This window comes from Diabrotica virgifera, chromosome 1, assembly GCF_917563875.1.
Source record: "Diabrotica virgifera virgifera chromosome 1, PGI_DIABVI_V3a".
Classification (NCBI taxonomy): Eukaryota; Metazoa; Arthropoda; class Insecta; order Coleoptera; family Chrysomelidae; genus Diabrotica; species Diabrotica virgifera.
Genome location: NC_065443.1, coordinates 239215433 through 239229609, shown reverse-complemented (window position 1 = coordinate 239229609; position 14177 = coordinate 239215433). Strand labels below are relative to the sequence as shown.

Here is a 14177-nt window from a genome sequence, read left to right as displayed (position 1 = left end):
TGAACTCCTGAACCGAATTGTATATACCCATTAATTTATTTCGAATGTATGCTTCGATATCGGTAATTTCATAAGATCCTGATGGAATTTCGATATAACGCAACTTTGTACGATCATTCTGCTCATAGAAATAAAACTTTTCACCATCAATGTTTGGAATTGAATTAAATGTATGAAATCCCAACACTGCTACATAATACTGCCGTAGCGGATCAAGCACAAGAGGCACTTGAGGAGTAAACGAAAACTCGTTTGTAGTACTTGTTAGGGTCAATAATCGAGACATGACTGATAGGAGGTAAAAGATGCAGTAAGTTAAATACCAAAATATGTTAAACATTTCTTTATTTTTCTTAGAATAATGTTACATGTTTTTCTTGTTTTATTTATATTTTGTTCATAATACGGTATTCTACAAAATACACATACACTTTCCATCGTCCCACAAACATCGCACCATACGTGTTTCTTATAGTCTTTCTTGCAAGGTAAATAATATTCTAGTGCATGGCGAATATCTTGTGGTAATTCATACCAGACATCAGCGCTTATATTTTCCATTATACAGAAACTTTAAGCACAAATGTCCACAGTTTATTTGGTTATAACTTTGATATTGATCGTTATTATAGGCAATTCTTCCACCATTCAAATAGGAAACTAGTTCTTGAGGTGGCTTCAAGCAACCATATGAATCAAAATACTCTATGTCTTTGTTTATCTTTCTGTAAGCTACCCAATGTGTACCAGGGTTTGTTGAAATGTCGAGATTAATTATAGCACATTCATGTTTACGAGGGTAACGAGGTAAATTATCTCTCATAAACACACCACGAAAATTTGGAATTTTAAGTAGTTTAACAAATTTATTCAAGTCCACATTGATTAAAGGTCTATTAGGTAGCTTCAGCGGTAGTTTTTTGACTTTTTTAAATATAATCCAAAGCCTCCTTTAGCGTTTTTTCGAAGGTATAATCCTTTGCCTAGATGCTCCATAGCTTTATTATGACGTTTGTCCTCTTCTAGTTTCTTTTGAGCATTCTTTGAATCAATTACAGTCTTTGCGATGGCACTTGCACCACCAGCCAAACTACCAAGAGCTGATAAGCCTGCAAAGATGGGAATTAAAGGTAAAATACCACCAGATTTTGATTCGAATGGAATGATTCTTGGAACTCGTACATTTCTTTTCCCACCTATATTCTTCACGGCTGTTCTAGCTGCTGCAAGTGCAACTAGAGCTGATTTACGCAAATTTGGTGATGGAGGAGTTCGTTTCAACGTTCTGATAATTGGTTGTAGCACGTGTCGCTTAAATGAACCAACACCTTTACCACGTTTCATACCCATACCTAGTTTTCGTTTAACTTTCATTGCTGTAGTAGTCAACCAGGCAGTGGCTTTTTCACTCAAAGATGCGTCGTTTGCTGTAACTCGTTCCCACGCTTTGTTTTCCAATACCCAATCTGCTTTATGTCTATCTTTCAATGAATTACTATGAGAATATGCAATATCATGATCTCTCGCAGCTCGATCTAATGGATTTATCCCTGGATCTCCACGAGCTAGACGTTTCTGTAATTTAGTTCCAGGTCCTAGATACTGGTAACCAGGGGCATGCAATTCAAACGGTATATTGTTGATCAGAGAATTCAACACTCCTTCACCTTGAACGACTAACATTGAAATGAATCGCTTCTTGAAAAATTTCTTTATATAACCAAGCGTATAAAATACATCTAATCACAATATGAAGGTCATTCAACAAGATAAGACACTAGCAGTGGAGAACTTGGATTTTGTCGATAACGTGGCAAGAATCAGTAAACATGGTGTATTGCTACCACATTCTTTTCGTGCTATCGTATGTGGCCCAAGTGGATGTGGAAAAACGAATGCTATGCTAGCATTACTGTTTGATCTAAATGGCGCTAAATTCAAAAATGTTTACGTATATTCAAAATCGTTGTTTCAACCCAAGTATCAGTTTTTGAAGGAAGTGTTGGAATCTGTGAAAGAGGTTGGTTATTTTCCATTTAAAGACAATGATGCCGTAATAAGTCCTGACGAAGCTAAACCCAACTCAGTATTCATATTTGATGACGTATCTACGGATCCACAACAAACAATACGTGAATATTACTGCATGGGAAGACATAAAGATATCGATTGTGCATACATATGTCAATCATACAGTCGAGCAGGCAAACAACTCCTGCGTGATAATGCCAACCTTATTGTATTGTTTAAACAGGATGAGCTCAATTTAAAACACGTCTTTGATGATCACGTCTCACCTGACATGACATTTGTTCAATTTAAAAAAATTTGTTCTGAATGTTGGCAGGATAGGTATGGCACGTTCGTAATTGTTAAGAATTTCGATATTTCTAACGGACGATATCGTTTAGGCTTCGACAAGTTTATACAATTGTAGTTATGATCGAAATACACGCATTCCATAACAACATGTTAGACAAAGAGGTAGCTGCACGCAAGCGTAAAGTTGCTGAATTAGCTCGAGTCATTCGCAAAAAGTATTTGGCATTAAAGCTAGGTAGGACAGAACAAGACGAGACGCTAAATAAACTCTTTGAACCCATAACTAAACCACTAAAAGATATTGCACAATCTTCACATCATGCTATTAATAAGAAGCTTAAACACGTCAAAAAGGAAGAGATGAAATCAGAAGAAGAGGTGAAAAAAGAAGATAGCGATGACGATGTTTTTTCCGATACAGTATCAACGAATCATGAAAATGAAGATTTAGTTCATCACAATTCCATAGGCCATCTTAACGGTGCAACTGCAGAAAAATATCTTAATATTGTCAAACCGTTGTTTAAACCTAAAAAAGCAAAGAAGCAATCACCGAAAATTAAATCTACTAGATTAAAGAAACTGTCTCTCGAAGGTCAAGAGAAAGCGACTCGTTCACCACCGAAAACTCGGTCTACTACATCAAAGAAATCGCCTTTAGAAGTAGTAAAAGCAACTCGTTCATCATCGTCAGCAACTTCATCTACCTCCAAAGGATCAGGGTTCATCGATGCTTCTCATTTGATTTACAACGATAATCCTATTGAATATGTATATTGGGATGATCCAAATGAACTATGTGATAGACTCGAATTGTTGATTGCTTCCCAAGAAGCAGGAAACACATCCCATAGTAACGAAATTGTTGCCATTATCAACGAATTACGTGAAGCAGATATTATATATTAATGTTAGGTCAGATTAGACATCATTTCCAACATGAGTGTTGATAAGTTTGGTCGTCATCATTATCGTTCTAATGAACAAGCTATTCAAAAGCTGCGTGAAGGCTTCAAACAATCCATTTTAGATTTACAAAACCAGATACATGCAGTAAATAAGGATATTAAACGAGATCCTCCTGTATCAGGTATACATCTTTCCAACAAGAAATATGTAGATGACCACATTGCAAATATAAAAAATTTTCTGCGAAAAGAGATTACCTTGATGCAAAAAGAATATAGTTCAAAAGATACTCAACTTGAACAAAAAATTTCTGACTTTCAAAACTCCATCGGGAAGATTGAAAGCAATTTTAATAAAAAAAATAATGAGTTATCTGATGCAAATAAACTGGCTGTCTTGAAAATATCTGATTTAACAAAAGAAATGAATGATTTACAAAAAGCAGTAAGTATCCAGAATGCAATAAAACAAGAATCTGTTGGAGAAAATACCGTGACAGTAGATAGGATTAACAAGGCATTGAATCTACAAAAAGCTACAGAAAATACCTTGACAGTAAATAAGACTAACAAGAGAATAAATCAAATGTTGTCCTGAAAAATAATTTCCCATCGAAAATACTTAATAAATCAAATGTAACCTACATTACAGAACGCAGTAGATAACATTACTTCATGGGACAATCGTCTTAAGTTTAAATTCGTAATGTCTAAAGAAAAACAACAATTGGTCAACGAATTACATAAACCAGCACGAAAAAATTATCCTCGTCGACGAACCGTCATTAAAGGACTAGATGATTTATGGCAAATGGATATTGCTGAGATGAGATCCTATGCCAATCAAAATAAATCTTACAAGCTCATTCTTGTCGTAATTGACTGTTTTTCAAAATTTGTGTGGACTCGACCATTAAAGACAAAAACAGGGGAGGAAATAACAAAGACGTTTGCAGATATTTTAAATCAAACTCAACGAGTTCCGAAAAATTTACAAACAGACCAAGGTACAGAATTTTTCAATTCCAAGTTTCAAAACCTCATAAGAAAACATGGTATTAATCACTATAATACCTTTAGTGTTAAAAAAGCAGCCATATGTGAACGAATTATTCGAACATTGAAGGAAAAACTTTACAAGTATTTCAGTCTTAATGGTACTTACAAATGGATAGATACATTGCCTCAAATTACAAAAGACTACAATAACACGAAACACAGCAAAATTCGACTTAGACCTATTGATGTTAATAAATCTAACGAAAAAGAAATCTTACGAAAATATTACACTCACTTGAAAATATCAGGTACAAGAAAATTGAAAGTTGGTGATATGGTGCGTATTAGTAAAAATAAACACCTTTTTGATAAGGGATATAAGCCAAATTGGACAACAGAACTATTTAAAATTACTGAAATTAAAATAACAAATCCCACAACATATTTGATTGAAGATATGACTGGAGCGCCTATTAGAGGAGGATTCTACGAAGAAGAATTACAGAAAACAAAAAATACAGACATTTACTTAATTGAAAAAGTATTGCACAGACGCGGAAATAAGATGTATGTTCAATGGCTGGGTCTCGATAGTAAACATAATAGTTGGATTAATAATAAAGATGTGGTTTAGTACTTTTTAATGCGAATGCAACCTTGAAGAGGAGGGACGCAATATAAAAGACCGCTCAGCAACCTCGCTCTCAGTTAGTTCACCTCGCTCTTCAACATGAGTTCTCAAGATAGTGGTTATAGTTCATCAAGTTCTATTGTGGTATTCGATGATTCATCAAGTGAAATCAATTATGGTGCCGAACTAGACCAAGTTTTAGCAAAATTCGAAGAAGCTGCGAAGAATGAACCATACTACTTGTTAGAAGCCTCATTTCCACTAGATAGTTACATAATTAAAGTTGGTCTATCTCCAGCTAGACAGTTTACGGCATCCGTCATTTTATGTCAACATGCCATAAAAGAAGAATTATTCGACGGTCGAAGAATTAGTATAGACAAATTTGAGTGGAGTGACATAATTAACCTATTTTCACAAAAGATGAATGATTTTTTCTATGCAGACGAGTTTGATCCTGTCGAGTTTCAGTGTGGAGACTACTGCAAGATACGACAATTGGTGTTGGATTCAATCAAGTTCCTTGTTATTGAAAAACATGGTGTGGAATACTATTTAGATGAAAATGATGTTACGCAAATTCTACAAGTACACCACAGTATAGTGACTCATCGCATATCGTTGTTGGAAAATTTAAACTTTCATGCATATTATACAAATGTTGTATATTTTTTGCAACAGAATTTTTGTACAGATACTAGTTTATGTGGTCCGTTTGAAGCTATGACTGCGTTTTGTGAAATTTCTCCAGCAGATACTTTGTTAAGCCATGCTATGAGAGACTATGTATATTATTATAAAATTAAAGTTGTAAATGACTTGAATAACTTTATTTGTTAATAAATATTATGTATTTAACACTTCTGTTTTATTTTCGTAATATATTTACAAAAGGATAATGAAAAAATAATATTGTACAATAGTCATTTTATTAAAAATTACTGAGGAAAAGTGATTGTGTCTTTTCACCAGCCATACACATTTTTAATATCCAAGTAAATGCCCTCAGCGTCTTAAAGCGATTATATTTTTGCTAAAAATTATGGTATATCACAATGCCCCCAGGGAAGCGTCTTAAAGGATTCTGGTATTAAATATCGTTTGTCATCATAAGGACTTAGGGCCGTTTTTGTTTGCTCTATGCTGAATACTGAATGTTGATATGACCGAATACACCTTTGGTTTGTGCTTTTAATTTTGTATTCTTTTAAACAATTTTCAAAATCTTCAAATGTGATTATATTTTTGACTACATTATATTTTACACCTTTTGCTTTTTTGGTTATACCTAAATTTTGAATACCACAATCAATTTGTTCCTTGTTTAGTTTCAGTTTTAAACGTTCTCTCTCTTTTTCTCTCTCTTCATCAGTTGTTTGTAATTTAAATGTATACATTTTTGATCTTAGACCAATAAAATTTGTAATAATTTTTCCATTAGCTTCATCCTTCATTAGACCGGGGATTTTTTTATTTAACCGTTCTATCATGTACGGGTTATTTTCCGAATAGTCAGATGTATCGAATTTAGAGTTGTGTGCCTTTAAAACCTCCTTATATGCATCTAAACACTGTAATTCATAGATGAAGCTATCTGTATCCATGTACAATAACATACAATTTTCTTCTCCCATCGTTGGAAGCATGAAGGAGTAATGAAAATCATACATACATAATTTTGATATGTCTAGGATTGCTGCACCTATATACAGAGGCTTATTAAAACACACTACTGATTTGGTTAGTTCGATGGCCACCAGGTTTTCACTAAAGATAGTACGACTGTGAAACCGAATACTTGCAATCAAGTTTTTGGCTCCATACCTTCCATTCCAATTTTTACATATTTTTACAGTTCTATGCCTCCTTATATTCTCCATGGTCTTACCAAACACAGCATTGTTCATCATTTTATAGAGATTTTTCTCAAAACTGCTCTTAGATGCAGCCCGTAAGTTAGTATTTAACTCAATATAGGGCCGCAGCCATGCAGATTGATTAAATTTCAAAACTTTATGTATTTTAGTTAAAATTAAACCGTTGGATAAAGCCTGCTTTAAATTTCTATAATGAATAATATATTTTGACTTATTAAAAAGAGTTGGCAATAATTTTGGTAGTTTTGAACCGGGAGGAATGCGGTGTTCGGCAGCAAATGGAAAATCTTTATGTTTGTCGTGTAATTCAAGTGGATACTCTAAGTCAACTTGAAAAAAATAGCCCTCCTTCGCAGCATTCGGAATTGACATAATATCAATATGACCCTTGGGAAGTTTAGTGGATTTAGATGCTACACCAAATTTGGTTACATCTTCAATCCACTTAAATCCTCCAAAAGGTAAATATTCACTCATAGCCCAACCATAGAGATTATTTACATCTAAATACATGATGTACTTAGAGGGTTGTGTGGGGTCATATGTTGACATGTACTTATTGTTAGCTTCCGAAAATCGGTTACTACATACAGATATTCCGCCTCTTATGCCTTTTTCAATAAACAAAATCATATCCACATCTTTTAATAACTCTAATCTACATTTTGTATACCTAAGCATACAGTCCCATGTATAACCTGGTATGGTATAATACCACGCAGGATCTAAATGGTACGTATCCCTACATTTTTGTCTAAATTGTTCAAATACATCAGCCAGAAGCAAAATATCTGTTTTTAAATACAAATCGCTATACTCTCCCAAATTTTTACATTCAAATATAGACCAAACTTTCTGCGCATGAGCATACTTCTGTTCGCTAATATGTTCATCACATAATTTATTATAAAAATGACTAATTGTAGGTAAAGAAGTTTCCTCTAATTTTTCCAAACTATCTACATAATCATAGCAAAATACTCCTTTGCAAGTTAATAAATTAAATGCATCATCATCTAAACTATAAAATTCTTGTTTTAAAATCTTCTTCTCTGAAGTATCTAAAAGTGATGCTAATTCATCGAGTGAAGCTCCCATAAATCTCATAGTATCGATAAATCTTAGTCTAATTTTATGCTCATCTGAATGTAGAGTAAAAGAAATATATTTTTCTTTATTAATAGGAAGTAAGCTCAGGTGCCCATGTTTGCATAAATCGATAATCATGAAATGTGAGTCATATCCACTAAAATTATGGAAGGCTACTGGCACAACAAACACCTTTCTGAAGTTTAAATTGCATGCTTGGTGTGCAAAACCTCTTACCTCTCCGGTAAAATGATCATGATCTACCACAATTATATCTGTAGCTAAAAAGCGTTTTTCACAAATATGACAGGCAGTTGCCCCACTTGTACTAGGCTTTGTAACCATAGGTACAATCGATTTTATTTTAGAATTGACAAATTTGGATATTTCAGCCATTTCTTTTGCAAACCACTCCATGCAATTTTCACCTCTGTAGCTTCGAAAATATGATAAGCTGTCATCGTAAGCACATTTAAAGTAATATCCTGCACTATAAGGTACATGCTTTTGGTATTTTGTTGTTTTGCTCAGTTTTACATTAGAATCTGTAAAATTATGTAACTGACATTCAAAATCAGCATATATAATAAAGGGAGTGGTTTGTTTGTATGTGAAATTTCTAAAAGCAACATCATCGTATTTGGGAACAGTCATTTTACATTTGTTTATGTCTCTGCAGAACTCCTCATGCTCAGCAAGTTTATTCCCACTGTAAAAATAATTCATGCAGCGATCACAAATATATTTTTTACTTTTGTTCTTACTTAACTGAGAACTTACCAACCTAGACATATCTTTAATCCAGCAATAATGATATTTTATTTCAATATTTTCATCGTCACTAGGAGGAGCGTCGTAATCATTTAACTTTGGAAAATATTTATCCTGAATAAGAAGCAAATTTACATGTCTATCAAGCTTGTTTTGTGCAAGTCTAGCAGGTACTACTTCGTAAAATTGTTTTTCCTTAATTTGATTTAATTCCAAAGCATAAACATTCACTGATATACTATTTATTTTTTCAAATTTTGTAATATGACTTAAAGGCATTGGAGCTTCCAAGTCCTCCGTTTTCAACGCAGTACTGTAATATGGATATGTCGACGTACGTTCTGTATTTATTTTAGCTGGATAAAGAGAGCTAATAATCGCCCAATAAAAGCAATTTTGATCGTAATTTTTGATATTTATACATGCTCGACGCTTTTGAATTTGCTCAGGAAGTTTAATGTACGATGATCCGTTCCCAATTTCAACTTTATTAATGTTAACTTCTAATGAGATTACTTTAGAGAGAGCAGCACCTGAATCTTTTTCTGCAAACTCAGACATTTTTTTAAAAATTTTATCTTTGACATTTTCGCTAAACCAAATGTGTAAATCGGTCGAATAACTATCTATAATGACATTTTTAGTGCTAAAATGCATCAAATCTAAACTCTCACTGTCACCTGTCTTTTTAATAAATTCCCCCCACAAAGTAGTGTTGACTTTAAGTACTCTATTAGATTTCAAAAGAGTTTTAACTTTTTGTTTAAATACGGTAAAAGCATCATTCAAAAACGGTCCTACATCCTTATGATATAAATTTATTATAACCCCTGTCTTAATCCGGCTTGCAAAACTTGAAGCGACATTTTCCCATTTTACCCTATTACGTAATTTTGAATTAAGTCCTAGACCAACATGTCTATTAAAATTTAAGATTATTCTTCGAAAATGTTTAAAATGTCCTACGTTTGATTGTAGTTTTCTAGCAGTTCCAATGGGTAATTTTTTAGCTTTAATTAAATTATTACATTTGTAAATGTGTGCATTTAATCGCTTTAACCACACTTTAGCATCATTTTGAGTAAATTTATCAAAAATTATTTTGTGAAGTCTTTTAATAGTTAATAATAGGTTATCCGACTGCTTAACTATTTCCTTAATCATTTCAATATATTGTATGGCTTATAAAAAAAAACAAAATCACTTACCCTCTTTTTTAATTCTAAGTTTCAACGATTTTGAATTTGGCTGCTGGATGTTCGTTTCCACTGCAATGGATGAAACCTTGCTTATTTCTTGCTAAATCCACCTAAAACAATAACAACTTGCTATACTAAAATTCACTCTCTTCGAAAAAATTGAAAAAAAAATGCATTGCTAGTGCGATTTTCGAACCCGCTGCAGAAAACACAAAAAAGACAAAAAAACATATCTAATAGGAGGCTCTCTAATAGAAATATGTTGTAAAATTTCGATGCAAAAATGTAATTCGCAGCTAAACTCTCAATAACAACTTGCTATACTAAAATTAACTCTCTGTGAAAATAGAACGAAAAAAATCGAAAAATAGAAAAAAATACATTGCTATTACGATTTTCGAACCTGCTGCTTAAGTATTTAAACCTTGCTTATTTTTGTTAAATCCACCTAAAACAATAAAAAACTTGCTATACTAAAATTCACTCTCTTCGAAAAATTGAGAAAAAAATGCATTGCTAGTGCGATTTTCGAACCCGCTGCATAAAACACAAAAAAAAAGACAAAAAACATATCTAATAGGAGGCTCTCTAATAGAAATATGTTGTAAAATTTCGATGCAAAAAATGTAATTCGGAGCACAACTCTCAATAACAACTTCCTATACTAAAATTAACTCTCTTTGAAAATAGAACGAAAAAAATCGAGAAAAAAAAAATGCATCGCTAGTGCGATTTTAGAACCCGCTGCGTATTTCACTATATTATATGCATGGTTTACAAAAAACAAAATCACTTACCCTCTTTTTTATTCTAAGTTTCAACGATTTTGAATTTGGTTGCTGGATGTTCGTTTCCACTGCAATGGATGAAACCTTGCTTATTTCTTGCTAAATCCACCTAAAACAATAACAACTTGCTATACTAAAATTCACTCTCTTCGAAAAAATCGAAAAAATAAAAATGCATTGCTAGTGCGATTTTCGAACCGGCTGTAGAAAACACACAAAAAGACAAAAAAACATATCTAATAGGATGCTCTCTAATAGAAATATGTTGTAAAATTTCGATGCAAAAAATGTAATTCGAAGCAAAACTCTCAATAACACCTTGCTATACTAAAATTCACTCTCTTTGAAAATAGAACGAAAAAAATTAAGAAATAGAAAAAAATACATCGCTATTGCGATTTTCGAACCCGCTGCTTAAGTATTTCCTTAATCATTTCAATATTATATTGTATGGCTTATATAAAAAAAAACAAAATCACTTACCCTCTTTTTTATTCTAAGTTTCAACGATTTCGAACTTGGCTGCTGGATGTTCGTTTCCACTGCAATGGATGAAACCTTGCTTATTTTTTGCTAAATCCGCCTAAAACAATAACAACTTGCTATAAACAACTTGACTCTTCGAAAAAAATCGATAAAAATAGAAAAAATATTGCGAGATTTGAAGCAACGCTACGAGACTCTGAATAGAACCGACACAAAACATATATATCCAAACGAAGGGTCTCTAATAAAAAATTCAAAGCAAAAGTCTTTTAGTTTAGTTAGAGTAATTCGATCGAGAAAATTACACATACATAAGTTACGAATGTAAGCAAAGATAGAACTAATATGTATGAATAAAATACTAAAAATTCTAATCTGCTGCAACGCTATGGGGACACTGGACAAAACAGAAGAAAAAGAACAAAAAAGTTCTAAGAGAAATACTAAAAACTAAAATATAGGATTTTAATCTGCTGCAACTCTAGAAGGCTCTAGATACAACAGAAACAAAACAACAGACGACTTTTATTTTTTGCTATAGGCAACTCCATTCCCTCCGAAGTGGTTCAAGCACTTCAAAAATAAAGACAGGAAATGCTGTTGAGTCAGAACAGAAACAAAAAGACAAAAATATATATCTAAAAGAAAAGAAGAGATGGAGAATGTCAGCACAGAAAGGACTGGAGACGTTGGATGAAAGAAGGAAGGCGGTGACAGCTGTAAAAATCCTATGATAGAGGAAGGACTCTAATAGAAAGAATATTGCAAAATTTTTAAGCAAAAGTCTTTTAGTTAAATTAGAATAATTTGAAAAAATAGGGCTGAGGATTTATCGAAATTTTGGATAGATTAAGGTTCAAAGATAAATAGAATTCGACTAAAAAAATTACATATATCCAAAGTTACGAATATAAGCTAAAATCAGACTAAAATATGTTGTGAATATAAACAAAAAAATCGAGAAATTAAGACTCTGCAATGCAAGACTTCATGCAACTTCATTCCCTCCGAAGTAATTCAAGCACTTAAAAAATAAAGACAGGAAATGCTGTTGTCAGAACAGAAACAAAAAGACAAAAATATATATCTAAAAGAAAAGACGAGATGGAGAATGTCAGCACAGAAAGGACTGGAGACGTTGGATGAAAGAAGGAAGGCGGTGACAGCTGTAAAAATCCTATGATAGAGGAAGGACTCTAATAGAAAGAATATTGCAAAATTTTTAAGCAAAAGTCTTTTAGTTAAATTAGAATAATTTGAAAAAATAGGGCTGAGGATTTATCGAAATTTTGGATAGATTAAGGTTCAAAGATAAATAGAATTCGACTAAAAAAATTACATATATCCAAAGTTACGAATATAAGCTAAAATCAGACTAAAATATGTTGTGAATATAAACAAAAAAAATCGAGAAATTAAGACTCTGCAATGCAAGACTTCATGCAACTTCATTCCCTCCGAAGTAATTCAAGCACTTAAAAAATAAAGACAGGAAATGCTGTTGTCAGAACAGAAACAAAAAGACAAAAATATATATCTAAAAGAAAAGACGAGATGGAGAATGTCAGCACAGAAAGGACTGGAGACGTTGGATGAAAGAAGGAAGGCGGTGACAGCTGTAAAAATCCTATGATAGAGGAAGGACTCTAATAGAAAGAATATTGCAAAATTTTTAAGCAAAAGTCTTTTAGTTAAATTAGAATAATTTGAAAAAATAGGGCTGAGGATTTATCGAAATTTTGGATAGATTAAGGTTCAAAGATAAATAGAATTCGACTAAAAAAATTACATATATCCAAAGTTACGAATATAAGCTAAAATCAGACTAAAATATGTTGTGAATATAAACAAAAAAATCGAGAAATTAAGACTCTGCAATGCAAGACTTCATGCAACTTCATTCCCTCCGAAGTAATTCAAGCACTTAAAAAATAAAGACAGGAAATGCTGTTGTCAGAACAGAAACAAAAAGACAAAAATATATATCTAAAAGAAAAGACGAGATGGAGAATGTCAGCACAGAAAGGACTGGAGACGGTGGCTGAAAGAAGGAAGGAGGGGACAGCCACGCTTTTTATATGGGTGTCCTGTACCAAAGCACTCTAAATAACAGTATTTTGAATAAAATATTATTTGAAAAATATTTATTTCTTTTTATTATCAATATGAATGTCGTAAAATGTGAATATCATCGTTATTTTTTAGAGCAAAGTTCCAAAGCCACGTTGGTTGAGTGATTTAAGGCTTTGTTAAATTGCATTGAAAATAAGTAAGTGTTAGACCATAGGTTCAAATCTCCTACACTGCAAAGCTTTAAACCAGTCAACCAACTTGGCTTTTTTATTTTATTCCAAAGAAATAAAACATTTTTTTCTTATTTTTGTATATATCTTATTCCCATCACGTAACTAATTAGATCATTTTATTAAGAATTAAAAAAGAAGAAGAGCTGGTACCCACAATAAAATCGAATGCCTCTGACACATTGTAAGAAAGAGCGAGAGATATGAATTGCTGCTATTCGTTTTCCATGCTTTTTATATAGGTTTATTTAGTAGAATTATGGAAGTTGGACAAAGCCAGACGAATGGAGAAGCAGTGTATTTACAAAAAAGAGACAACAATGTACAAAGAGCAATACAACTATCACATATGGCCAATTGATATACGGATACGTGAAAATCAGTTCAGCTTCAGGAACAAAGAAGCAAACTCTCATATATAAGAAGCAAAAAATATCTAGAAATACTAGAAAAATAAAACAGAAAAAATGGCATATAAGGTACGAATATAAATAAAAAATCAGAATAAAGTAAAAATAGTACTCACCTTACTATGTTGACTGCAATATACCAAATGTACTTAACTGCCTCGAAAATTCGAATACAATGTTTTCACTGCTTTTCTCGTTTTTATATCAAAGTCCAGTAATTATATTGATGGGTCTTTAATTACTGTATTTTCTCCATCAATTAGTGTGACGTATTATTTAAATTACCTTCTAATTGCTTTGCTATTAAGCAAAGTTTCTAATATTTTTCCATATATCATTTAGCTATTAAATAAAATTAAATCAAGTTTCTAATATAATATATCTTTCCATATTA

General features: G+C 32.4%; 1 protein-coding gene across 1 annotated transcript; it reads right to left on the bottom strand.

Annotated features, from left to right (window-relative positions):
• Nucleotides 1–5900: 5900 nt before the first annotated feature.
• LOC126893151 (uncharacterized) lies at nucleotides 5901–12470 on the bottom strand. Its single transcript, XM_050663105.1, has 3 exons — nucleotides 11068–12470; nucleotides 10594–10693; nucleotides 5901–9906 (listed from the first exon to the last, which is right to left on the bottom strand). The coding sequence occupies exon 3, from the start codon at nucleotides 9759–9761 to the stop codon at nucleotides 5901–5903; it is 3861 nt and encodes a 1286-aa protein (XP_050519062.1). The 5' UTR covers nucleotides 9762–9906; nucleotides 10594–10693; nucleotides 11068–12470.
• Nucleotides 12471–14177: the final 1707 nt, after the last annotated feature.